The following is a 26,892-nucleotide window of genomic DNA, read 5'->3' as shown; positions in this document are numbered from 1 at the left end:
AGAAATGCCCAAGCTAGTGAGTCCACCTAATGCTGTAGTCTCTGGAGGAGGACATGGAGCTAAATTCTGTGGGCACAGCATCGCACATATGTAACTCTATTGCTTTTAGTGCTCAGCTGGTTGGGTATGTTGTAAATCTCCCCAGATCTCCCAGCTTGAGGATTGGTGTGCCCACAGTCAGCCCAGGTGCACCTTGCCCATGAGTTTGGGAAGAGGAGCCAACATAACCAGGCCTTCCCACTTCCATGTGAGTGCCTTCCCTCCTTTCTGGCTGTTTTTGTCAAGGCCACGGGCCAAACTTTCTCATCCATTTGCAAAGGTGAAAGTGTAATTTCTGAGTCTTTGGTAGCCACCTGTTGCTGCAGCACGAGCTGCATAATTAGAGCTGACAATCCCTGTCTAGAGATTTCTTGGAAGCTGGAAAAATGAGAATGTTGTCAAAAAAATAGCAGTGCTTCTAGTCTGCAATGCAGTGATGGAGATGAAAGATGAGTGAATCCAAGGAGGCAGAGAATATATCAACCCAGTGCCTTTTTCTAACTACTTTAGAAGTCCAAAACAGTCTCTAAGAATTTACATTTCTCTTGTAGCCTTAAAGAAAATGTATTTTAAACTGGCTTCTCTATTTCTTTCTCTTTACTGGACCAAACCAACAGCAAGTTTCATAGCAGTCATGCTTAAAACTAAAATAAGGGTGCTAATTTCTTTTTGCATTGGTTGATGCAAAATATTTTTTATCTTTTATTTGGGTGTTAGCAGTTTTCCATAAAATTACGACAACCCTTTCAAAGAGGGTCTTTTTTTTTTTTTTCCTCACAGAGAAAGAATACATTTCATTGGAGGCAGGGTTGAATCATACTGTGTTCTCAGTTCTGAGTAACATACAAATCTCAGAATGTGAGATGAATTTTTTTGTAGGTGGACAGTGACTTTCAGTGGCTTTGAGGGGAGAGGCAGGGCTTTCTCTTCAGGGTTTGTTTAAAAGACCTGTCGCTATTTTGGCTGACACTTTGGGACTTGAGCTGGGGACCTCCAGAGTTGGGAGCTCAGCCTGGAGCAGGGCAGCTGCAGCACACAACCTGCCCAGCCGTGGGATCTGGTGCTGCCGGTGCAGTGGGGTGTGTGGAGGAGCTGCAAAATCCACTCTGCTCAGCACATCCTGCGTGCCTCACTCCTCCTACCCTCACCCTTGGAAGCAGCATCCACGGAACAGGCATTTGAATTCGCTGGTGAGGCACAGCAATCCTTTGCACTCATGCAATATGTCAAAAATAACCTACTGGGGATAGATTAGAAGTGACTGGAAGTGTGTCTCGGGGTGATGAAGAGGAAAACAGGAGTTCTTTAGAGAGAGAGAGGCTTGTTAACGTAATTGTGTTATATGTGATGGCAGTGCCAAAAAAGAAAACTGCACGTAGCCAACAGAAATCCTGTGCTGTGCAAACATGGCAGAGACTCAGATAGTTCCAGTCCCACATCTGCATGTGTGGTTACACTGCAAAAAAAGGAAAGGTCCCACCACTACTGAAGCCACGTGAGGGTGGCAGCAGGAAAAGTGTGGTGCTCCCACAGGTAGTGGGGCCAAGGGAATCCTCACCAGGATTCTTGGGGCTGTTGGACTCCATGATCCTTGTGGGTCCCTTCCAACTCAGGATACTCTATGATGCCGTTAGAGCAGGGTCTGCCCCAGTTTGGAATAACAGGCCACTGCTGGGAGGAGAGCCCTGGGATTTGGGGTTTCATTTCTTGGCAGGGTCACAGATGTTCTGTGAAGCTTTAGGCATGTGATTTGATCTCCATGTGATTCAGTTATTTATCTCAAGGGTAAATAAAAGCCTGTTTCCCTGCCTTGGTTAGATTCCATAACATCTCTCTGAAGGGAACATCACCGAGTGTCAGGGCCCTCATCTCCTCTGTGACTGTAAGTGTTGCTGCAGTGTGTTAATGGAAGATTTTTAGGGGGAAGAAATGTTTGGATTTGGTGATTATCAAAGGGGAATGATCTCCACGTTGCAGAAACCATGCCTCACTGAGGAATAACCTCTTGCAAGGCTGCAGCAAAGCAAGGATGAGCCTTGGTCTCTGTGGGAGGACAAGCCCAGAGCTTCCTGCAGTGAGAAGGGACATTTTGGGAGGTGGCACAAATGAGAAAACTCCTTTTCATGTAGGGAAATCTTTTTTTCAAAGGACCCTTTGCTTTTATATAGAACAAGCAGCATTCAAGTAAAATGCTTCTTTTAGCATTGACCTTCCAGCTATACATTTATTATTCTAGCAGGCAACTGAGAATGACACACATGCTTTCTGTGATCAGCATATGAGGGCAGAAAATTCAGTGTATGAGGGCTAAATTCACCTCAGCATAAAATACATACTTGCTAAGTTCACCTTAGTATAGATTTATTGCTAAATACAGTACAAAGCAGTGTAAAATCAGTAAGTATTGAAATATTTTTGCCAATTAAAATATTGAAATATTTTTCGCCTTTGTGAATGAAGGAGGTACAGTGAAAGAAATTTGATGCTGAATTGTATGCTGGGTCACAAGTGGAACAGAAAGTAACAGGGTTTAGTTTCCTATAGACATTGGGAGTATAAAGTATCCTGGATGTGACAATTAGATGTTTTGCACCCCTAATTTTACTGTCATGATAATTATAGGCAAAATCAAAGTTCCTGACTACACATTGCTGGTGCTGGTGGTTTAGTTCCCCAGTCTGGGTCTGAAATCCCTGTATCAGTGTGCTGTGGGAGTGCTCCTGCCCCAGAGTTCTGGGAGAGCTTGGGCAGCACTGGGACTGCTCCTCACCACCACTGCCAGTGCTCCTTCACCAGCCCTTTGGCATTTGGGGAGATTCAGCATCTCCTGACATCCTTCAGCTGCTCTGGGAGAGTACAGGAGTTGCAGGAAGCACTTTGCCTTCCTGTGTGTCCTGGCAGGTGGGTGTTGCAGGCAGTTGTGTCCATTTTCCTCTCAGCTGCTCCCAAGGGCAGAGGGTCTCACACACACCATGAGCAGCTCACAGAACAAGTGATTTCAGGCTGTGAGCATCTCCGTTACCTTTCTCCCCCCAGTGTTGCCTCACTGACTGGATCTGACCATCCCTTTTACAGCCTGGCTTTAGTGTTTAGTCCGTCCAATTCATCACATTCTTCATCGGCTCCGCTTCCCTTGGACCTCAGTATTTATTACCCAGAGACAGGAGAGCAGCCTGTGTCCTTTCTTTTCATGAGCGTGAAGCAAAGTTGTTCCATTGCCAATACACTTCTTCAAGATTTACTGGAAGGAAGGGAGAAAAGCCACTCTCAATTTAGTGATGAAAAGCTTGGGGTGCTGGATTTGTTTGTCATTCCTCTCTCACTTTTCCTGGGCGTCTGCAGTGAGTGACACAGAGTGCTTGTGGTTTCCAGATCAAGAGAGAAATAGGAAGATGTAACTCAATTAGCAGAGGCAAGAACGTGTTGTCACATTGATTACAAACAGTTGTGGCTTCTAAAACCTAAAGCATGAGGTGGGCTGAGTCCAGCAGTTTGGTTTCTGTCTAGTCATGAGACGGCGCTTGCCTGTCTGACGCCCTCCCTCGTGACAGTGCTGCCATCGCCGTGTCCTGATGATTTAGAGGAGCAGACACCAAAGCTGTCTCGTGCTTTTGCTTATCCTGTGCTAGCAGGATCACTGCTCACTGAATATCAGGAGCAGCAGGTGGGCAGGAAGTCGCCACCTCCCTTCTCCAGCTGGAAAGCAGGAATCGCAGCCCAGCCAACGGCAAATGAGGGATGGCCAGAGCAGCCAACGGAGTGGGGAACAGCAGGAGTGAGTGAAGCCTTTGGAATTCTCTGTGCATTGCCTGCTTGCCAGGGACACAACATCACCCCGTGCCACAATCCCCTGGGCCGTGCCCTCGGTGGCTGCTGCTGCAGGTCAGGCAGGGAAGGGCTGTGCTCTAAATGCAGATACATTTTAAACGACAGAAAGATGCAGTTGTGTAACCCCAGCACCTGAGCTCTTTCTTGTTTCTTGCAGATTAAGCTTTGCAAAATCCCTCTAAAACAAGGGGATAGCATCCTCATTTTACGAATACATCAAAGGCAGATTAAAGCCCGGATTCTTAAAGAGATTTAACCACCAGACTCCCCTGGAGTTCAGTGGGAGTTAACACTTCAGTATCCTTGAGAGTATTGATGTCAATAAATTGCACACAGCCACCTAATAAGTGCGTGATGGAGTTGGGAATTAATCCCAGGCTTTTGGAAAGGTTGTTCTGTGCCTTTACTTTCCTTCCTGCAAATGAGAATAGCACTGAAGGTCCCGTGGACTCCCTGTGATTGGATTTTAATTGAACAGAGTTTCATTGTGATGATTCTGTTTTGATTTGTGGCCCCAGTTGATTGAGGCTTATTGGGGAAAATTTGGCAGAGTTTACTCAGTCAGAATTTGGTGTTCTGTAAAGCAGCTTCATGAAATTATGCTAATTTCCCTGGAATTTCATCTCTGACAGTAAAAAGGAAGAAAAGGATGCTAGCAGGTTCCTGTTGTGTCAAGGAAACAACTTGTTTTGACATTTCCGAAATGAAATGTTTTGATTTTTCGTTTTTAAAATTACTTTTTCCTTGATGTCACGGTGTTCTTTTACATAATTTTAATCATTTGAAATTGAAATGAAACTGAATTTCGTGACCCAAAAATGAAAGCAACTGTAGGTGTCTTGAAAGCCCCGCTGAAATCCAACGTTCATCCTGCAGGCAAGCTCGACTGCCAGTCCCATGGGGAGAGGGGGTAACCCAGCACCAAGGACACATCCTGCCCAGGTGGCACCCGGGTGTCCTGAGCTCAGTGGCTGAGTGAAAATGGGTCCAAACAAAAAAAAAAAACATGGAAAGGAAAAATCCACTGAAATTTTATCAGCCAAGTCTTGATTAAAAAAAAAACAAAACCAAAAAAAACTAAAAAAAACCAAAAAAAAAAAACCACAAAAAAAACCAAAAAAAAAACCCCAAAAAACCCACCAAAAGGTGATTCCTGAAGAGAGACCATTAATGAGAGGATTTTTCAGTCAGTAATGCCAACACACTGCGAACGTTGTGTCGGATCCGTAACGTTCACAAAGGAACTATTACACTTCCAGCTCCACTTGGATGTTTGCCCAGAATTGTAAGTCCTTTTGAAACGTCCCACTGAGTGTTTCACTCGGTGATACTTGGCTGAGGATGACAGATTGACGTTTGCCACAAAGCTGCAGAACAAACTGAAAAAAAAAAAATCCTCCTAGGAATTAATTGGTATCAGAGTTCTCCTAATCAATATGCTTTCTGATAGGCTTCAGGTGGATCAGTGCAGTGAAAACTGATCTTTCATTTGCACAGGTCTCTGCTAATATCCATTTACTGCAGCACTAGGTGATACTTTCATCATGACACTGTGGAAAACCTGGCAGGAAACAAGCTCTGAAGACCCTTAGAAACGAAAGGAGATGTTTGTCCCTGGGTTAAAAAAGCGGATACAGTTGTGGATTGCAGTGTTCTTTGGTGTCATGCTGCAATAGGAAAGCCACTGTGGAAAAGTGTGGACACTCTGAAGGTGTGGACCTTCAGAATTCAGAGCACCTTCTGGTTTTTCTGAATCTTCAGACTCCAAATGTGTCACTTGACACCTGCTTTAAAACCAGCACAATCTTTCTGCACAGGGCAGAGAACCAGCTACAAAAAATGACAAGGTATGAAGCCTTGAGAATATAACTTATCATTTCATGGGATCAGAGAATGGTTTGGGTTGGAAAGGAACTTAAAGATCATCAAGTTCCAGCCCCCTGCCATGGGCAGGGACACCTTCCCCTATCCCAGATTGCTCCAAGCCCCATCCAACTTGTCCTTGAACACTTCCAGGGATGGGGCAGCCACAGCTTCTCTGGGCAACCTGTGCCAGGGCCTCCCCACCCTCACAGGGAAGAATTTCTTCCCAATATCTAGTTTAATCATCCTCTCAGTTTAAAGCCATTACCCCTTGTCCTATCATTTATCAATTTTGAAAGGGTATTTTCAGATTTTGGCAGGTACTTCAGCCCTCACAGTTAAAATTCAAAATATTTAAAATTAAGAAGATCTTATGTATGTAATTCCCCCCCCCATGGGGGAAGCTGTCAGGGTGAGGCTGTATTTAAAATCTGTCTGGGATCCAATCACTAGGGTTCAGGCCAAGACATTCTTCTTTCAGCAGCTGTGGAACTGCCCAAGTTGGGATGTTTATCCTGCTGAACCTACAAGTCACTGAGTAACCAAGGAACAGCATCCCTAAACTTGACTCAATACCCACTTGCATTTACTGATTCTTTCTGGAGAAAAAAAAACCAAAAATCTTTCTTTCCTCTGCAACACGGGAGGTGCTGTAATTATCCCTCAAGAACAGCTGTTCAGTGGTTGTTCCTAATTCCAGCAGCATCCAGGGTGGTTTAACAGATCTGCTGCTGCCATCGGATCTGAGGACGGTGATTTCTTACCTTGAGGATCCTCACAGAACCCCGGGCTAGGACAGGGCCCTTCTCGAGACACACAGTGGGTTTAGGGGTGATCTACCCCCTGTGCTGCAGCTCCATTGGGGTTGTTTGTCTCTGCCTTGCATAATTCCAGGCTGGATTCAGTTATCACAGTAACGAATCTCACTCCAACACCTCGGGTTAAGAGCGGGTGATTAAAGGTGACTCCACCTCCCCTGAGTCATTTCTAAGTGACTTATAGAACTAATAATGGCCTCATCCTTCTGTACCTTGGTACACAGCTTGTGTTCTGGAGTCTTTTATAGCTCAAATGAGCTGCTTTTGCTTATTTATGCCCCTCCTCATTCATTTTTAATGGTTAGAAGAGACTCCCCCATTCTTCTTCTGACAGCAGTGATTTAGGCAGGACTCATTATCATAACTTACATTACTAAATATCCCCATTTATGCTGGTAGACCAAGGAAAATGTGTGCAGTGCTAAATCAGAAGAGATCCCATGAGCTTGCCAAGGTGGCAGGGCTGTGTTTGAAGTGTATATTATATACAGAAAGTGCTTGTATGGGGGAAGGATCATTTACAGGAACATGGATGGGGGACAGAGTCACAGTGTTTCTGAAATACAGATTTTTTGTGGAAATATCAGAGACTTCCTTTCCTAATTGGCCACCCTTGAAATGTCTAGACCTGAACTGCTCAAGATACATCTTATTTTCAAAGACTTATTAGCTGTGACTTCGTAAGAGTTCCAACAGAATTACTGTAGCAGAAAAGCAGTTTCCTGTGAGGGTTTTGCTGTTATCCCATGGGAATTTAATAATGATAATGAGGTGGGGAAAGACTGTTCCAGCTATTTCTGGGAGCTGACAGTGAAATGTTGGGTACCTCTTCTGGGAGTTATGATGTACATTCCCCTTTCCCTCCCTCCCATTAGATCTTTGGATTCTATTCAGCCCAAAGCTAACACAGAGTTTATGGGACCAAAGGAATAGTCAGCCACACAAACTCATATCTCCCATAGACAGTCTCTGCAAAAGGATAATGGGAAAAGCAGTAAAATCCTTTTAGGAAAGGGATGGGGAATGTCTTCACTGGAGAACTGGATGCAGGAGGTTGATGTGATAGGGATTGTGTGTGATTGGTGAGGGGTCTTACTGCTTCTTTCCATGTTTTTCCCAGACTGGCTGAAGTCCTGCTACTAAAAGGCTTCCAAGTGGGTTTTCTTCCGCAGATAATGTAGCAAACTCTGAAATAACAGAAATTAATAAAACCTAATTTCTCTTGCTTGTGATCACACCCAAAGAGCATACAGAGTTTTAAAGGTCAGAGATTACTCCTTTTCAAACAACACAAACAGGCTTTTAAAGTAAACCTTAAAAAAAGGTGTCTTGGACCAGCAGTGTCCTCTCCTTTTCTGGTCAATATTTGTTTGCAAGGAACCAGCTCTGTGTTTCCCCTCCACAGCTGCAAGGCTACCAGCTGAATTTCGGGTTCAGTTTTGAGGTACCCAGTGCACAGAGCTGCACGTGGGGCTGGGGATTGCATATTTACAGCAAGGATTTGTAGTAGGAAGCAGCAGTGGCTGAACTCGATTCCCATTTCTGACAATAGGACTGGGGGGTTGAATTCAATGCAATGCTGAGCACATCTGAAATATTCCACTCTGTGCATTTTGCAGCACTGATGATTGAACTCGACATCCAGCTTGCCAGAAGCTACGTGTTTGGTATGGACATGGTGCACTTGGAAATCTAATTCCTGATTCTGTGCTGTGCTGGCAGTAAGGGACAGACCTCCCTGCCCTCGGTGCCCTGGTGCACAGTGATTAGATGTGTGTGTGTGACTCAGAGGAAGCTGTCTTAGCTATTCACTGATGTAAGGGAAAGAGGTGGACCTGCAGGAGCCAAAAGAAACCCAAAGCACTTTTATAACCTACCAAGTCCATGCCCCAAAAAAACCCATTGAAACCTCAGTTCCCTCAAGAGATAAAAGTACCCTGTATTGAGAGGATTTCTGGAGAATCTTGTGAAAGCTAAGTACAGCCTCCCTTAATTAATGGAAGTCAGCTCAGTGTAGTTGTGTGAAAAGCTCCAGTGATACAAAGCCCAGAAAGGCTTTAGCAAGGGAGCACAGCACCAGAAGGGTTTAATGGCATTATAATGTCCTTGAATTCCAGTGGCCACAACACAGAGGTGTATTCCAGCAGTACATTAGCAGTAAAAGAAAAATCTGCTCTTTCTCTTTTGAGCCCTTGTCTGAACCTTTACCAAAAACTGGAGTTGCCATCCTTGAGATATTGAAACTCAGAGGAGGAGGAAGGGAAGAGGAGTAGATGGGTGGGAGTCACTGGATTTTGGAAACAAAACAAATTGGGTTTCCCCACAAATCACCCTCTTGCTCCAGCCCCTTTGTAGCTCCTATCGCATTTTATAATGTGTTTTATGCTCTTCTGGAACCTGTCCGTTTCTGCCCAAGCTTTTGCGAGCGCACGGTGCCCTCGGTGACGCCGGGGAGCTCAGCACAGCCCCTCTCCTGCTCGCACACCGAGGGGCTGAGCATGGGCTCCGCTCCTGCCTTCCTGCCGGCCACGGGGGAGGGCGGGGACCCAAAAGCCGCTTCCACGAATTAACCCCGAAGGAAAGGACCCGCTTGACAGGCTGAGGAGCTGAACTCCGCTGCAGGTTGAAAAGGAGACCCGCGGGCTCGGAAAAGGCAGTGGCAGCCGAAGCTTCTCCGTGCCGTTCCCATCAGCGTGGACACGCAGAAGCCATCGCGGGGGGGGACAGCCCGAAACCCGCCCTGTGCCGGGGCTTCCCTCGGGTGCGTGTCTGTCCTGCGGAGCCTCCGCTGAGCCCCGTCAAACTCATCGCCCAAGATAGTCGCTCTTTTCCGACGAGCAGCTTGGGAAACCACGGTGTGAAAGAGAAAGAGAAGCTCGATTTTTCTTCTTTCCCGGTGTCTCTTTAGCCCTTCTCTTGTGCTGGAAGATGAATAGTTCGGATGTGTCTGCAGCAACACGGGCATGGCTAATCTGCCCGTCTATTGATGACCTGTTTCTGAATGTGCTGGCCTGATTTATGAAAATGTACTGTACTTTGCCCCATGTTTTGATGTTGCTCTGTTAGGGCTGCATGCAAACTGCAGCAGAACAGTGATGCTTATTCATTCAAACCTTGAAGGGCTGGCTGGGAGCTGAATGAGCTCATAGTTGTTGCTGACTTCACTTACAGCAAGGGAAACAGGCACAAGTGGGTGTCCCAAGTATAGTCATTTTTTTCCTGACCATCAGTTTGTTTTATAAATAATAATCCTGAAAGCACAAGATCATGGTATTTATTTAATCATTCATGTGGTAGGTTTTTAGGGATGGATTCTTTTTTTTAACTCTCTTTTTGCAGTAAACCCTGATAAAGTTGGAGTTGAGGTCTGTTTGCCTGCCAGATTTTCTTCCTTTTGTCATTGCTTGAGCATTGATGAATTTAAAATCTGATAGTCTGATTCCCATCTCTTACTAGCATAATTCGGCAGTTATCTCTGTGGCTGGAGAGAGTCTCAGTCATGTTCAAGCCTCCCTGTGCTGAACTGCTCCTCACATGTTAACAGACTAATAAAACCAGCAGCAAAATTCCACCTGTGCTGTCTGTGTGTGCTTTAAAAGCCACTGTTCAGATAGTGAAGCATTACCCTGGAGGGAGGATGTTTGGCAGGTCCCCTGCCAGCAGCCCTGGTGAAGTGCAGAGCAGGGGACATGCAGAGGAGCTCTGCTGGGGAACAGGGCTCCAGTGCCTCCACACAGTGGTTTGGACTCATCCTTGAACTCTGATTTGCAGCACAGAAGTTTACCTGTTGCCTTCAATCACTAGGAAATGTTTTCAGTCCTAGGTCTGTCACCCTCGGGGACGTTTAATTGCCTAATGTGTTAATTAGCTGAGATTCACCAATGTAGGTGTTGGCAGCTGGAACTAGAGGTGGTGAGGAAATCACACAAAGCTGTTACCTGTTACCCATGTGCTGCTCAAGAAAATCCTTGTCTTCAGACCATTCACTTGTGCCTCTGGGCCAGCCTGCAGGGCACAAGGGCAAGTGCAGACCTCAGGGCAATCAGCTCCTGGGCTGTGTGACCTTGGGGCCGCTCTCTCTTCAGCTTTATCTGTTGCTTCTCCGGTGGAAATCAGCATTTTGAGGCTCTGCCCAGTTTCTCTTCTCACTGGTGTCTCAGGGGAAAGAGGAAAGGCAGAAAGCAGCAGACAAAGCTTATTAGCACGTAGGAGAGTTGTCTGGTGTGAGAACAGCACTTAAAATACAAGAAGGCAACAGGGATAAGCACAGTGCCAGCAAGGAGCAGATGATTTCCACTTACAGAAGCAAGGTGGGAGAAGGAGCAGATGTACCAGGCACTGCCTGAAGGTCTCCTCACTTCCTGCCTGTCGGACAGGCTATTAGACATTGCAGGTAGGAAGGATGATGTAGTCCTTGCCCTGAAAATATCACGCTCACATTATCGTGCCTTCTGCGAGGACTCAAGAACAACGTCTGCTCTCCTGCTGCTGCCCAGACATGCTGCTCCCAGAAGGGGACTGTGCTCATGCCTCCAGCCTTCCCTGTAGCCATTTCTGCAGCCTCACATGGAGCTTCTCCCGGAGTTTTGCCAAGTCTCATCTTCCTCAGCCCAGGCCAGTTTGGATCAGCATTGTGATGGAGTGGATGTAACACCAGTGCCAGAGGCCCCAGCTGGGGGCCTGCTGTGAGGTCCTTCCCTTGGGTTTTGTACCCCCATGTTTTGAGGTTTTTTTGGCAGCAGCTACATTGTCTTGCTGTGCAGCACAACGAAATTGGCTCCTGACAGGAGCTGCTAAGAACTGGTGTAAAACAGGTAAAGATGAGACTATCCTGAAAAACATAAATCTGCCTGTAAACAAACTCCTTACTTTCCTGCTGAAACCAACAGCAACTATAGGATTTTGACCTTAAAACAGAAAAGAGAGACATTGCAAGAGCCACGATAACCTTTTCTGGTACATTACCTAGGCTCAGACAAGCAAGGATGGAAATGGATTTGCTATGGATCTGTCTGTGAGGGGGTTGTTGTTGTTTAAACATAATGATATTAGAAATGCAAATTATCCTAAAAAAGCTGGTGATATTTAAATACGATTTAAATTCATTTAGCATTCAAACAGAAAAGTAGAAAATGGCATTAAATTCAGATGAGGATGAGGCTATACATTCTGGAGTGACAAATATTAAATACATTGACGGAATGGAATAGAAGGCCTGGCTGGTAATGGATTGTGAAAAGTGTTCAGGGTTTTAATAGATCATTCCTTCAGATCATCAGCACGGTAAAGTGGTAGTTAATAAATTATTTGACATGTACATTTATTCATATATTTTAACTAACTGTAATGAACAGGTCCTGTCAGCTCACCTAGATCCTCGCAATAGCTGCGAAGTCGCTTGAGTGAGATTTACTAACTCTCTGCAATATTGATGTCCAGAGCTGCAGGTCATAAATAAAGAGACATCAGGACTAGCTTGAGCTTCTGCTCAAGTGTTGTGTAAGGCCTCTGTCGGGTTTGCAGCAGGGATGAGGCTCTTCCCTGTGATTAGTTTTTAGTTGTGACCACCCCATGCCCTGGTACCTGCAATGGGACTCTTGAAAAACCCTCTCTCCTAGTTTGGGGTCAACTAGAGAAATTTGTCCCTTGCTCAATTCCCTGTACCTGTTCCTCCCCACAGATATTTTGTATTCCTTGGGCTGCACACAAGGTAGAGCAGGAGAACTGGAGAGTCTGACTGAGCTTTGGGGAAAGGAGGAGGATCCTCTCTCACTGCTATTATACTGGGACTATCCTACTGTTGGAGTGGGAATTAAGGACCCAAAAGCTGTTCTTTTATCTTAAATTGTACTGGAAATGTTTATAGCAGAAGAACCCAACCTGTTCAAATGATGCTGAATTATACAGGCTATTAAGGGCATACCAGGCACCTTTCTTGTTATTCCTAATTGTCCTCTGAACTTGGAGCTTGTTTAAATCTAGATCCTTTCTCTTCTTCCCACCCACTTTCCCAGCATGTGGTGTACTTTATAATTTGTGAAGGGACTCACTAATTTTTTTCTTTCTTTCTCCTTTTTTTCAGGTTTCTGACAGATGTGACTATGTCTTTGTCAATGGGAAGGAAATGAAAGGCAAAGTGAATGTCATAGTTAATTTTACTTACCAGCATCTGAGTGCCCCTTTAGAAATGACAGTCTGGGTTCCTCGTCTCCCGCTGCAGATAGAGGTCTCTGACACAGAACTAAATCAGATCAAGGGGTGGAGAGTCCCCATCATCTCTAATAAGAGGTAGGTTTTCATTAGAGGATGTTCATTCTGGGCTGTGCACTTGCCAGAGACCTGTCAGGGCCAGTGGATCTGAACATTCTCATCTGGCCTTAATGCAATTCTGCTGTAAATTCGAAGGTCACCAGACATTTATTCAATAGGCTCCTGCACTGGACTTATAAGGGAAATGGAAACTGCAGGTTGCATGATCCTGTATTGGAAATCAATTCCCTTTTAAAGTGCTAATGACTGAGGTGGGAAGGGCCAATTGGTCAAGTTAGGTGGGATCAGGCTTGAGGCAGCAAGAAGACATCAGCAAGAACCAGCTCTGGCAAGGGTGGTCAGTCTGCAACCTCTTCCCAGGTCCTGGCAGTCAATGCATTCATTGTTAGTGGTCACAATTAGCACATACCTGTTTCATATCACTGTAGGGTGCAGTGGCACTGGTCAGTGTCCCAAAGCAGGACACTCTTACATGAGGGCTTTAAGATACTGTCTGCACCCACAGGTCAGTGGCATGTGAGTGACAGAGGGTGGATATAGGCAGCTCAGAACTGGTTGCAACTGTTGTCAGTGCTATTAAGAACAAGAAGAACAAATTGATAAAGGAGGTACTTGGTATTCCCACCAGCCTATAAAGACATTTTTTACCGGGTTCCTGTTAGTGTCACAGCAAAGAGATTTTGCTGGAGATGTGATTTCAACCTGAACACCGCACAGAGAGGGATGTGTGTGCAGGTGCAGAGGAGATTTCCATGGAAACACACAGATGTTTACGGGAAGATCCAGAAAGAAAAGTGTGAAGGTCCTGAAAGTAAGGACTTGACATAGAAAACAATGGGAGATATTTGGAGAGGACAAGGTGGCAGGGGAGCTAGCAGGGCAGTTGGTGATTTCAGCTGCTGTTTCAGAGGTCTAGGCAGCCTGGAGGTCTCAGTTATGAACAAGGAAAACAGGATAAAACTGGGGGAACCTGACAGATTTCAGAAAGCACTGATGGATGCAACCTGGTCCAGCAGCCAGGCTGCAAACTTATATCAGCAATAGCTCTCCTCTTCCAAACTCTCCCAACAGCAGTTTAAACTAATTTCTTATTCTTGGTGTCCTCCCAGACCAGCCAGAGACAGCGATGATGAGGAGGAGGACGAGCGGAAGGGCAGGGGCTGTGCCCTGCAGTACCAGCACGCCCTGGTGAGAGTCCTCACCCAGTTTGTGGCTGAAGCCTCGGACCCCGGTGGGCAGACGAGCTTCTTGCTGGGCTCTGACTGGCAGATCGACATCACTGACCTGGTGAGGGACTTCATGCAGGTGGAGGAGCCACGAATCGCCAAGCTGCAGGACGGGCAGGTTCTGGTTGGGCTGGAGCTTGGAATGACAACCATTCAGGTAGGGAAAATGAATCACTTGTTCCTTTTCCTCCCATAACCCACCACCTTGGGAGCTGAGGTGCTGAAGAGGTGGTACAGCATTAACAACAGAAACTGGAGCCACGAATTATTGAATGGGACAAAATTGCAGCAAGGACTGGAAGGCACAGAAGAGATGATTTTTCTCTTCTTATTTTGTGCCCCACAGTAAAGTAGATGGTAGTTTTATTTGATTTGGTCAAACCTGTATATTCAGAGGCTTTTTCTGACTATTTTTGTCTGAGGCTGTTTTTGAACCTGGAGCCAGTGTGTAGGTTACCACAAGACATGCAGCTGGTGGAACAGCTCAGTCTTCTCAAAGCCTACATTGACAGAGCAAATGAAAAAGTACTGGTTGAGGAACTGAGACTGGAATATCAATCCAAATATTAATTAAAAGAAAAGGAGAAAGGGGGAGAGAGATTAATTTAGTGATAATACAAAGAAGAAAACATGTTAAGAAACATTGGAACAGGGAAAAAAATGTAGTTCTCCAGACATGCTCATCATCCCAAACTGTCAAAGCAGAAAACAACCATCACACCTGTTGATAACAAGGTCATCAGGGCTGGAGAAATGGGATTTGAGACTTCTGGCTTTCTGTAAAGTCTCTAAAGATTTTCTGAAAGACTTTCCAGAGCTCTGGGACTTGCAGTGCTCCAACAAATACACATAAAACTGTGAAAAGAAAAATTCAAAGGAAAAAAGCTGAGAGCAAGTTATATTTAAAGAATACCTCTTATAAGCTGCTTCCAAAATGCTCTGTACCCTATATGGATCATTAAATTCAACTTGCTTGCTAATGAGCATCTCTGGATGTCATGTATCAGTGCACTGACCTCTGTGCATATTTTCTTAACCAAAACAAATTTCCCCTATCAACTTTGTATACAGTAACATGAGTGGCTATTGTAGCAACAAATTAACCTTTCTTTCCATAGGATAGAAATAAATGCCGTTTGTTGAACAGATTTTATTTAAACCTACGGATTGCATTGTATTTGTGCCACCTAAAAATGTGATCAATAATAAAATACTTGCATTTCACATAAAGATTACATTTACAAGTAGTTAATACATGTGAAGCAGAGTTAATACATGTGACAGAGGTGAATGGCATAGCTGATCACAATTACACTGGTAAAAGCTTATAAGCCCCTTATTATTGCAGAAGAATTATAAAATGTGACTAGCTGTTCTTAATCATATTTTAATAGTGTCTGTCTGCTATGAGGGATTCTTCCCATTACCATAAACATCCCTTATCTGTATTACAGGAGCTGTAATATCTGTGCAGATATTTCACTTGGTGCTGTGCAGAATGGCTGTTGCTAACTTCAGTTTTTCTTTTCAGATATTGTCCCCCCTTTCAGATGCCATCTTGGCCGAGAAGACAGTGACAGTTCTGGATGAGAAGGTGACAATAACTGACCTGGGAGTGCAGCTGGTGACTGGACTGTCACTCTCTCTGCAGCTCAGCCCAGGAAGCAACAAGGCCATCTTTGCTACAGCAGTGGCACAAGAGCTGCTCCAGTCCCCAAAGCAGGTACTGTTGCCCACATGTGTTGTGTTGTGGGAGGACACCACCCTGAGTCACCTCATCTGACATCACAAGCTCATGGAATCAAGCAGATTTTTATTAATAGTGTGCTAATGAAACATTTTGCTTATGGAGACTTTTCTGAAGGCCACCGAATGCCCCAACAGAAAAATAAATATCTCGCAGGAATGGCACTGTGTTTAAACAACCCAGTCACCAAACACCCCATCTGTCATGGCTGCATCCCATAAATAACACAGGCAACTCAGTGATGCTTCATAATTAAGCAGCAGCAAATCCCTTACACACACACACACACACACACACACACACAGGCCCTTTCTGTCCCATCCAGCACTTAATACATCACAGGACATATTGCTGAGTTCAGCCTCCCACCACAGGTACCCAAATCAACCCTTTAATTCCATCTTGACATGAGAAAGTGTTTTGCATTATGCCAAACTCTTCTTCTTTTAGTTACTTTCTGTGAGCACTTTAAGAAGTCAGGGAACATCCCTTTCATTCTGATTCATTACTAGAATATGAATCAGCATCACTGACTCATTTCCTGATTTATGATTTCATAAACCATTTTTTTCCCCTTATTATTCTTAGTTCCTGTGTTAGGGAACCAACAGTTACCAAGGGCTTTTGGACCTTGCCATGTCCCCATCAGTCCCTGCTTCGTGTTTGTCCTTGTGCTTCTGTATACATTTGAAATTTAAACATTTTTCCAACCCAAATCCATCAGTCTGGGACTTACATCAAGGATGCACCGGCTCTTAACACTTGAACATGTTCTGAGCTTTAAAGGTAAATGATCATGACATGCACGTTTGAAGTCTGGCCAGCTGTTGAGATGCTTTAATTCATCATGGAGTCTTATCCTTGGGATGCAGGATGAGAAATAATGCAGGACTGCTGCCTTTATAGGGTGATAAACATCAGGCTCCCACAGTCTTCCAGGAGTTAAGAAATCGATGCCAGGCAGCTGGAAATAAGGCCGGTGAGCTGTCCATTGCTGCCATGGGGAGTTAAACAAACTGCCTTGAAATCAGCCCAAAAGCGGGGATTGATGGCATTTATTGCCACTCTGCTGCCCAGCACTGGCATTTCAGTTCCCAGAAATGGAGTCTGGATGGGTCCCTCTCTGGATGCAGGGGCACAGTCAGAACAGCATTGGAGCAGTATTCAGCCAGTGAGGAAGGTGTGTGTCCTCCACCCTTCAAGGGTTGACTCTCTTTTGAAAGGCATCTGATTTCCTCCATTGCCCAGGCCATGATTTTCAGAGCCCAATCCCTATAAGCAAAGCAATGCAAAATTAATAAATGGTTATGCAGGTTTAAGCAACACAGTGGGAGGATGAGAGCTGATGACACAAATTCCATGCGGCCTTCAAGAAACATCCAAAGATTAATAAACACAAAGCAGGGATTTATGGCAGTGTCAGCAAAGTCTTAGGGCTCTGTCCTGAAATAGAGACAGAAGCAAATCTCCCATTGAAGCAGGGGGAGTTTTGTGGCTGGAAAGATTTCGGAATCAGGCCAGTAGATTATGCATGGTACAATCCCAAAGGACTGGAAGCTTATTCTCCATGCTATGAACAGGTGAATGACTTCGTGCTGGGAACAATTTCAAAGATAATCATATATATTTATTCTCTATGCATGTGTGGAGTTAGAATGTAAATACTGTCTGTTTGAAAAACTGCTTATTTAAAGGAACAGGACTTTTATTACAGCTTCTGCAAGTTAATCTGTTGGTTGGGTGTCTGTCTCAGACTCTCAGAGCAGGGTGATCCCAACTCTCAAGGGACAAAAGCTCATCTCATTTCAGACACTAAAGAATCTACTGATCAAGCCAGGAGTCTGTCTGGTGTGGATTTTCCAGTGTCTAATAAGGTGTAAATATTGCAACCAAACCAGGGCGAGTCAGGCCATCAGAAACAGGAAAAAGATTCCAGGAAAGCACCTCGAATTTTGTCTGTAAATGATCAATGTGCGAATGCAAAGATTTTTTCAGGGAGCACTGCAGTTTTCGATAGCCATTTGAGAGTCCTTAGAGGACCTGATTTTCAGCAATGGGTGAGCACATGTTTTCAGAAATGTTTCAAGTTAGAAACCAAAAGTGAAGGTTCCCAGGAGTGCTGCACCATCAGGCACATTCTGTTACAGAGTTAGTTCTCAGGTCAAATTCATCTACATTCAGCAAGCCTCCATGCACTCTGAAGTACACAATCTGCATTGCTGTGACACAAGATTAAACTTTATTATTGTCTTGCTTTTAATTGCTAACAAGCATGAAAATTACCCTGGCCATTTCCTGAAGAAGCAACTGATTGGTTTACTTTGCTTGTACAATCCGCTAATTTAATTTGAGAGACAAAAATCAAGGAGTGAAGGTGTGGAGCCACGTGTGGACCTGCTTGCTGCATTAGGTGTTTTTTAATGCGTGTTGAAAATAATGAGAGGAGACTTTGTATTTTAAGCAGTTTAGAAATAATGTAATTTTTTTTTCATTTAAATATACAAGAGTAAATGATCTCAGTCACCGGTAATGCTTTCTGACATGCAATTTATTACGGTGCTGAAGTAGATTCTGCAGAGCCCAGGGGATACAGCTCCTTTAAGCACCTTTGTGGAAACAAATCTTATTATCAATGAGTGTTTTAGGCTAGTATTTCTCTTCACATCTTGTCAGGATATTAATTTTATTGCTCTCCCTATTTATTTCTTTTCTGGTTACAAATGGTATATGGATCTTGTGAGGAGGGGGGAATAGACCGGGACAGACCGTATTTCCCTCGATGTTTATTCTCAGTGTATGTATATTTGTTTTATATACTACAGGAAGCAGCCATCAGCTGCTGGATCCAGTTCAGTGACGGATCTGTCATGCCCCTGGATATTTATGACCCCAAAGACTTCTCCTTGTCAGCCACATCGCTGGATGAGAAGGTGGTCTCCATTCACCACGACCCCAAATTCAAGTGGCCTGTGATTGCTGCTGAGACAGAAGGCCAGGGGACGCTGGTGAAGGTGGAGATGGTGATCAGTGAGTCATGCCAGAAATCCAAAAGGAAGAGCATCCTAGCTGTTGGAAGTGGTAGCATTAAAGTCAAGTTTGGGCAGGGAGATGCCAACCCCAACATCAGTGACAGTAAACACAGGGGTGCTGGTGTCCACCTGGAAAACCACGCCAGTGACCGGCGCCAGAAAAACACGTGGCAGGAAAGAGCCGGGGGGGATGGTCACTATTACAGCTCCTCCATGGGCCACGAGCAGGGCAGGGGAACCACCACCCAGAGGTCTATTCTAAGTAGAAAAGAAGACAGAGAAAGCCTCCTGGATGATGACAGTCAGAACATGCCGATAGACTTCACGAGCTTCCCTGCACAGGTGGATCTGCCCAGAAACAACGGAGACTTGGAAGAGAATGACCTGGTGCAGTCCCCCAGGGGACTCAGCGACCTGGAGATAGGGATGTATGCTCTCCTGGGAGTCTTCTGCCTGGCAATTCTGGTCTTCCTTATCAATTGTGTCACTTTTGCTTTGAAGTACAGGAACAAACAAGTTCCCTTTGAAGAGCAGGAAGGCATGAGCCACTCTCATGACTGGGTTGGGCTGAGCAACAGGACAGAACTTCTGGAGAATCACATAAATTTCTCATCCCAACAAGAAGAACATATCACAGCCATTGACAGAGGAGTGGACTATGAAGAGAGTAAATATCTTCTCAACACAAATGCCACCAAAAACATCAATGGACAATCTTTCAGGTCTACTGAGACCACATTCACTGAAGGGAAAGAACAGAAAAGTGAACCAACTACTTCTCCTACCTCTAAGAGGAAACGGGTTAAATTCACCACCTTTACCACCATCTCCTCTGATGATGGGTGTCCAACTGTCAACTCAATCTTGATGAGTAATGAGGATGACATTAAATGGGTCTGCCAGGATATGGACCTGGGGGAATGCAAAGAACTTAAAAACTATATGGAGAGGTTACACGAAAATGCGTAATGAGACACAAAAGACTTTTTTGTTTGGTTTGTTCGTTTGTTTGTTTTTCACTCACCTTCTGCCTTTAATTTTGGGTAGTGGGGCAAAATGTTGTATAGCTAACAAGAATCCACTGGTGGATAACAACTCAATGGAGCCCCAAGAAGCCACCCAAAAGCAGCTGGGAGAGCAGAGATCCTGGACAGCTCTTAAAATTCAAATCTTCTTTGTGCTCAGAGATGGAAGTGAGAGATGTGTGTGGTTTTTTGATACATGGTAACACGAGAAAAAAACCTTAGCAAAATAATATGGTTTCATTTTCTGAGCTTTCCCAGGAAATCAATAAATATAACAAACTCCAGTGCAGTTTGGATATTACAAAGTTCACACAGCTCTACTGTTCAATATTGCAAGCTTTGGTTAAAAGCAAAAAATTGGTCTCAGAATAAATAGATCCACGAAAGAGCGTGTCATCCAAACCACGTGCAGAGAATATCCATGCAAGACATTAATTTAAAGCTGACAAAAACCAACAGTGTGAGCAAAGCAGCTCCCAGAGCTGAAGAGTCATGAGTTTCCAAAGAATCTGGAGGGGGAAAAGGAGTAACTGGGCTGTTTAACAACCAGCATGTTTGCCTCCCAAGCACTGAGAATGGATACACATATACGGTTAAAACTGAAACTCTCTTTTTAAGTAGATGCCAAGGTAATAAACTTTGTCAGCCAATTTTCAGTATTTCCTAATTTGTAAAATAGGAGAAGATATAATCTATACTCAGAATATCACTCATATTAAGGAAGGTCTGTTTTGGAAAGTTTGAGAGAACGAGCTATTTTTAAAAAGCCCACTTTCTTTGATTGCCCTGTTTCGAATTTGTATTCCCAGCCATTTCCCTGGAGCGTTCCCCATCTGGTATCCTGAGGGCACTTCCCAGCATCAGTCACCTTTGGAAGCATGTGGTTCCTTCCTTCCCCTCCATGCACACTCCCTCCTCCACGGTGTGCTCTTGCCAAGCACAGACCCCGTTGGTACCACACTGGTACTTGCTTTACATGCTGTCATTTACCAAAGCTGGCCACTCTCTCTCTGGGTAAGTGTGACTTGTGCTGAACTCAGCACCAGCAGCAGCTGCCTCTTTGTCCATCCCCTCCCCTGGGGGAGGTCGGGTTGTTCAGTTCCTTCTGCTCCTGCCTCTTTAGCCCCCTGCTCAGCACGTTTAGAGGGCACTCTGAGGTCACAGGGGAGAGCTGCACATTCAACGTGGAAGCCTGAACAGCTACACTCAGTAGATAACATTTGTTTCTCCCAGAGGTGATGATTATCTTTTGTTTTCTTCTGATAAGGATGTACATACGGTAGGATTTCAGTGATTACCCTTCCAATCCGATGTGCCCTCCAGCCCTAAAACCATGACATTTTTTGTGAGGTCCAAAAGCAGTCTCCAATGGCCAGCGGCAAAGTGCCAAAGCACTAACTAAAATCCAGCTTATATTTCAAGTTTTCCTTTATTTTCCAGAGTAAATCCTTGCCCTCCTTTTGTTATTAAGTCTCTTCCCATCATTGAATCTAGGTTGCTCAGTTTAATACACACCCGCCCTCCCACAAACACTTAGATTGGATCCCTCTATATTTAGAATGTACTGTAGATTGTAAGAATGTAATATATATATTTATAAACATGCCAACTGTGAATAAAATTTGCATTTTAGTGGCTTCATCTTTTTTTCCTACTCTGAACGCCTCTTTCCTTTCACTGTCAGAAGGTTTACCCTAAAAGGGACTGGCAGCAATATGGGGACGTGTCCTTTGATGAATCCTTGAAGGCTCATGGCACAGTCTAGTCACCAAGTTTTACATTGTGCAGTATTGGGGGAGAACATGCAACATCAACAGCATGTTATGCTACAAGTGTGTTTGCACCAAGCCACCCTTCCAAGGTTTGAAGCTATTTGCAAATAAATTCCACATGCATATTTCTAGCCTGAAAGCCCAATATGTTGAGTTTCTGCTTTTGGTTGTTGGGAAGATCCACGAGTGGCTGAACACCTTTTGAGGCATTTTTTAAAGAGTTGGTGTAAATAGGGTAAATATGCCCAGAACTTTGGAGATCAGGACTTACACATCAGACGCTCTTTGCTTGCTTTCAGCACCTCCCCTCGAGGCCTGGATGACCCAGTGCAGGAGGAGGTGCAGCAGGGAGGGCAGCACAGTGCAGGGCCCAGACTGGCTCTGGGTGAGTGCTCAGGTGATGGGAGCAGCCTTGGTGCCCCAGCAGAGCACAGCAGGCTCCCAGCGGGTTCAGCCGTGTTCTAACCCACAGTCTTGCCTCCAACTCTGGAGCTATTCTGGGTGCTTTTCACACATCACTACACGGTGTCCTCAGGGACTCACCCTGAGCAGTGTGTGGTGGTCAGGGCAGAAGTGTCCAGCTCTCAGCTGGCAGCCTGTGCCCATCAGAGGGGTGTGTGCCAGGTTGCCTTTCCAACGTCACGGCACAGCCGATCCTTCGGAAGAGCAGGTACAGGCCACGCTGGGAGCAGCCTGTCACAACTGCTTTGCCAATGAGCTGCTCTGGTAAACCCACATTTCTGCCTTAGCTGCCTCTGGGGAGCAGGAAGAACTAACAGCAAGTTCATCTGGTAGCACAAACCACCGAAATGTTCTCCGAGGACAAACAGCCGGCAGCTCCAGCGCGAAGGATACTCTGTGCAGATTTGTGCCTGTCTGCTTGCTCAGAGGTCCCTGCTGTCTCTAACAGCTGTAACTTGCTATTATCCAGTCCTATAAATAACACATAATATTTAGAGTGCCCTTTGTCCGTGATTTTACAGTGCTCTGAGCAAGGTGGATTCCTTATTGACACAGAGAACCCCAAGGTTAAGTGATGTGCCCAGAGTAACACTGGAATTCTGTGGCAAAACCACACTGTGCAGGATCCTCAGCTCTGCTCAAGGGGAAGCCAGAGTGAATTGTGGCCACCTGTATGCAAGCAAACACTCTGAATTAATCTGCCAATAGCAGAATAAATCACTTCCTGTAGAGATTTTTGTATGTACATATGTATGAGGGGATGTGTTTGTGTGTATTCACTTTTTGCACTGCACAGAGTCCACACTTTTAAGCAAGAGCTTCTGCACCATGGAGCGTCCCAAGGGACAAAGTTTGTGTTCTGGGTAATCAGATGAGATCCTAACTGGCAATCAGGGGCTAAATTCTGTTCATCATGAAAGCAGTGATGGTGTTAAGGTGCTGCATTCACACAATGTTTTGCAGCTGTGGCTCCCATTGGCAACCTCTTGAGCCTGATAAAGAGCCCTGCTGAGAGCAAGCAGTCTCCTGTGAGAGTTATTAATTACCTTGCTCTTTTTTCTTTGCTCTTGCCTCCTTATTTTCATGTTTGAGTCTCTTTTCTTGTGAGAAAGAGTTAGACTGATAGACTGATACAGGCATGTTTAAAAAGAAAATTTATCTGATGCAGTTTGGTTCTTTTTAGAGACTTTATGCATGAATACAGTCAGGAGCAGAAACTCGATGGTCCTATAAATCAGGTAAGCTGGTTCTTTACTCTCTTCCTTCATTTTAAAAGCTTCCCCTTCAGCAGTCTTAAATATATAGTAGTTTAGGCCAAGCTGCATTAATACACCAGTGAATTCAAAGTCTGAGCAATGCAGCCAAATAATTGGTTTGAAACAAGACTTCTGCGGAGGTAAGTGACTTGAAAAACCAGAATAGGTATTAAATCGATGTGCAGCCAGCACTAAGTAGCTCTGGAAACTACTTTCACACCTCGTTTCCATAATGAATGAGATGTAAATGAAATGAGCACACTGGAGACACTTTAGTTCAGCTCTGTGTATGTTCACTTTCTCCAAGACTGCCTTCTCTCAGTCTCCTGTGGTCTGTGGGGCTCTTTCATTGTGGAAGATCTCTCAGTGAGAGCTAAAGGACTCGAGTGCTACAGCTTAGCAGAGCCTTTCACATGTGTCACTTAGGAGAGAGGGCTGGTTGGACTCAGGTTTGTATTGATCAAAGTCCAGCAAGCATCACCAAGGAATTAGCTTGGGGAAGGAGCCAAACGGTGCGTTTAGAAAGTGCCTCAAGCGTTTAAAAAAACCTCTCTGAGATGAATTTATTTAGTCCTGAAAGCCCAGGAACTCTGCCACACATTTCTACATGTTTATTGTAGTCCCATATCCCATCCATGCACAGCATTACAGCACTGCAGCAACACATCTTATTGCCTGCAGTACAGTGCCTGCCATCCAAAATCTTGCTACCAGCCCTCACTATCAGAAGTGCACAAGATGATGGACCTGTCAGGAGGAGGAGAGGCTTGTGTCCTGCAGGAGAGGGACATGGTGCCAACCTGAGCTCCCCACACTGCTGGAGCAGGACCAACCATTCCTCACTGCCATATGTGGCTGCAGCAGGAGCTCCCCACTGAGGACAAGCAGGAGACCAAGAGAGCTCTAAAACAAGTTAGGATATCACCTGCCAAGTGCTGAAGAGATAAGATTTGTGTTCTGCTTCCAGTTCATTTCTGTTTGAAAACTCACAGGTGGGGCCCGTTTATGCACTTCCCACGAGGCATATGTTTGAGCACCTTTCTTCTGAAGGGGTGTTTGGCCTCCCAACACCCATCATCTTCCTCATGCATAAGTAATGTCTCTTCTCTGTAAGTCAGGGTGCTGTTTGGCTTCTTGGTGAAAGCTTTAGCAGATGAAGTTCAAAAGTGGCAGCACTAGAGGCCCGAGAAAAGCAGAGCACTTGGTACCTCCCTCCCTCCATCAGGAGCACTGGAAGGACCAAGGTTATGTGAGTCAAGCAAGAAGGCCTGAAACGGGATCATTCTCTACCTTTTTGCTGATTTGATATGAAGACCTCTGTCAACAAATCCTTCATTATGCAGCTTCCTGCTGTACAGCCAAGTAAGCAGCCCACACATGCAATATTAATGGCTGGAGAAGCAGCACTGCTGCTCTGTTTGTATGTACTGCCAATGCTCATTAAGAAATCCCCATCCCATGGTAAAGATGGGCTGGTGGATTACACACGACAGGTTCCTGCAAGTGTCTCCTCAAAGCAGCCCCAGGGCCTGGAGGGACACACGTTCCACCCCGAACCACGTTCGCTTGCACCGCCTGCCAGAGCTCACTTGCTCCTTTTTTCTGTGGGTGCAACTGAGGCCTCCTGTTGTGTTCCCCTTCAGCAGTCACAGACACTTCTCTGTCTGATTGATGCTGGGCTGGCACACTGACAGTGGCTGGGTACCAGCTGCTTGGTACCTGAGTTCCTGTGGCACCTGGTGGAGCTCAGATCAGTGTCACCGCTGCCAGAGAGCTGCAGCTTTGAAGTGTAGCAGGAACTTTGCTTAATCATGCTCAGACCTTTGTTGCTAATAATTAAATTAGAGCTTCCTACAGTCGGTTAACACGCCAATGACATAAAAACCAATCCAAAGAGCTTCACTACTCAGCCCTGATGATATGAGACTGCAAAGATGACTGAGATCCCATTTTCAACCTTTTGCTGAGCTCAGTAAGCCCAGATGAATGGAGTGGAGGAGAAATAAGGATAGGAGAGAGGGGACTGTGCTTGCACTCTCCAGGAGCACTGTCAGCACACAGTGGATGTGTCCAGCACAGGATGATCTGTATCCATGAAGAATTCATCCACCAGCACAGAGGCACCTCATGCCTCCCTGGTTCTTCAGCAAATCCTTTGTCTGATAGACTGTGGACACCCATTTTCTATCCTGTTGTCATCAAGCCAAAAGCCAAAATCACTGTGCTCCTCTTGGCCATTAATAACTTTTTACAGCTCTCTCCCATCAGTCCTCCCTCTCAGGCCTAATCAATAGCTTTGCTCTTAGCACTTGGCATTCCCTTCTCTTCTGCCATTTAGGACACCAAGGTCAAATCAGTCCCTCTTGTGTTTCTCCCATAAATAAGTGGAATCAGACTGCAAAATATTTCGTAACACTAAAAAAATCCCATGTACTGACCAGATCTTGCTCTGTACCAAGCCCTCTGCACAGCCTTGACTGTGGCTTTAATACAGCACTTGGTAATCTGTCTTCTGCAAGACCAGTTCATACAGCTGAAGAGGCATTTTTGGTGGGCTGTGAGTGCAGGCTCAGAGGGACTTTTCTCACTGCACTACCCCAACCCCTGAAGAGTGATAGGATTTTATTCAGCTCTTCTAATTGTTTTGTCCCCTTGTCTGGTACAGAGCTGGTGCCCCCCACTCCCAATGCACCCGTGATGAGGGATTGTAATTGAAGAGGGTGCTCTTTTAACCCAATTGCAATCTGATTTCTGAGGCTCCTGGGAATGGTTGCTGTAAAGCAGCAGTGAAGAGGGAGGACAGATAGAGAAGCTGAGCACCATTACACAAATCAGGCCTGAAAACAGGGGAAATTTCCAGGTTTTGGAGCAAGAGCCAGGCCAGAGCACAGAATTTACTAACAGCTAAATTATGCCACTTTGACGCTCCTAAAAAGAATAACATCACCCTCTCCTCCTCCAGAGTCACACCCTTACATCTTGAAAGCCTGGTTCAGCTTCTCACCCTCCCCTGCAATGGTCTTGGCTATAAACAGCCTCTCCTTCCTTTGTGGTGTAGGCTTGGAAGTCCTGAAGGGGTTGGGAAAAGAGAAAGCAGCAGAGAGCGGGAGAAAGGAGCAAAAGGGGAGAGCTAAGCTGAGACTCAGGGGGTATTTTGCAGCCTGACCTGTTGGGAAGGGGAACAGCAGTACACACTGCCATCTCTGGATGAGATGTTTGTGAGATGCAGACAGCCTTGTCTGTGCTGGGGAGCTCCAGCCCTGAGAGCAGTGCTGAGCTGGGAGGAGCAGGGCTGTCTCCAGCAGGATTTGTGGTGAGCTCAGTGTCCCCAGCTCAGCCTGGGAAGGGCTCGGGCTGTGCCCTCCCTGCCTCCTGCCCACAGCCACCCCCAGGGTCCATGTCCTTGGTGGAAAGTTGCTGGATTAATCAGAACTCCCAATCTGCTACCCAGGAGGGCTGGTGCCCAAATCTCCAAGGGAGACGCCCCCACTCATTAGTGTTATCTCCTGCTTTGGCTCTGGATGGAAGCAAAGGGTGGGAGATTGTAATTTTTTTCT

The 26,892-nt window shown here is 45.4% G+C and overlaps 1 protein-coding gene across 2 annotated transcripts in view; it reads left to right on the top strand.

The window, feature by feature from the left end:
* Window positions 1-21,627, top strand: part of TMEM132D (transmembrane protein 132D) — a 227,781-nt gene extending 206,154 nt beyond the window's left edge. For both annotated transcript variants that reach the window (XM_051769057.1, XM_051769058.1), the window contains exons 6-9: window positions 12,631-12,836; window positions 13,928-14,201; window positions 15,576-15,767; window positions 18,614-21,627. In XM_051769057.1, the coding sequence (XP_051625017.1) occupies window positions 12,631-12,836; window positions 13,928-14,201; window positions 15,576-15,767; window positions 18,614-19,789 (1,848 nt within the window). In that variant the 3' untranslated portion in view covers window positions 19,790-21,627. The remainder of the gene's footprint in view (window positions 1-12,630; window positions 12,837-13,927; window positions 14,202-15,575; window positions 15,768-18,613) is intronic.
* The last annotated feature ends 5,265 nt before the right edge of the window (window positions 21,628-26,892 follow it).

The sequence above is a fragment of the Manacus candei genome, unplaced genomic scaffold (genome assembly GCF_025592945.1).
Source record: "Manacus candei isolate 608988 ecotype Guabito, Panama unplaced genomic scaffold, ASM2559294v1 h1tg000103l, whole genome shotgun sequence".
NCBI lineage: Eukaryota > Metazoa > Chordata > Aves > Passeriformes > Pipridae > Manacus > Manacus candei.
Note: the sequence above shows the minus strand (reverse complement) of the source record. Positions and strands in the feature narration are given on the sequence as shown.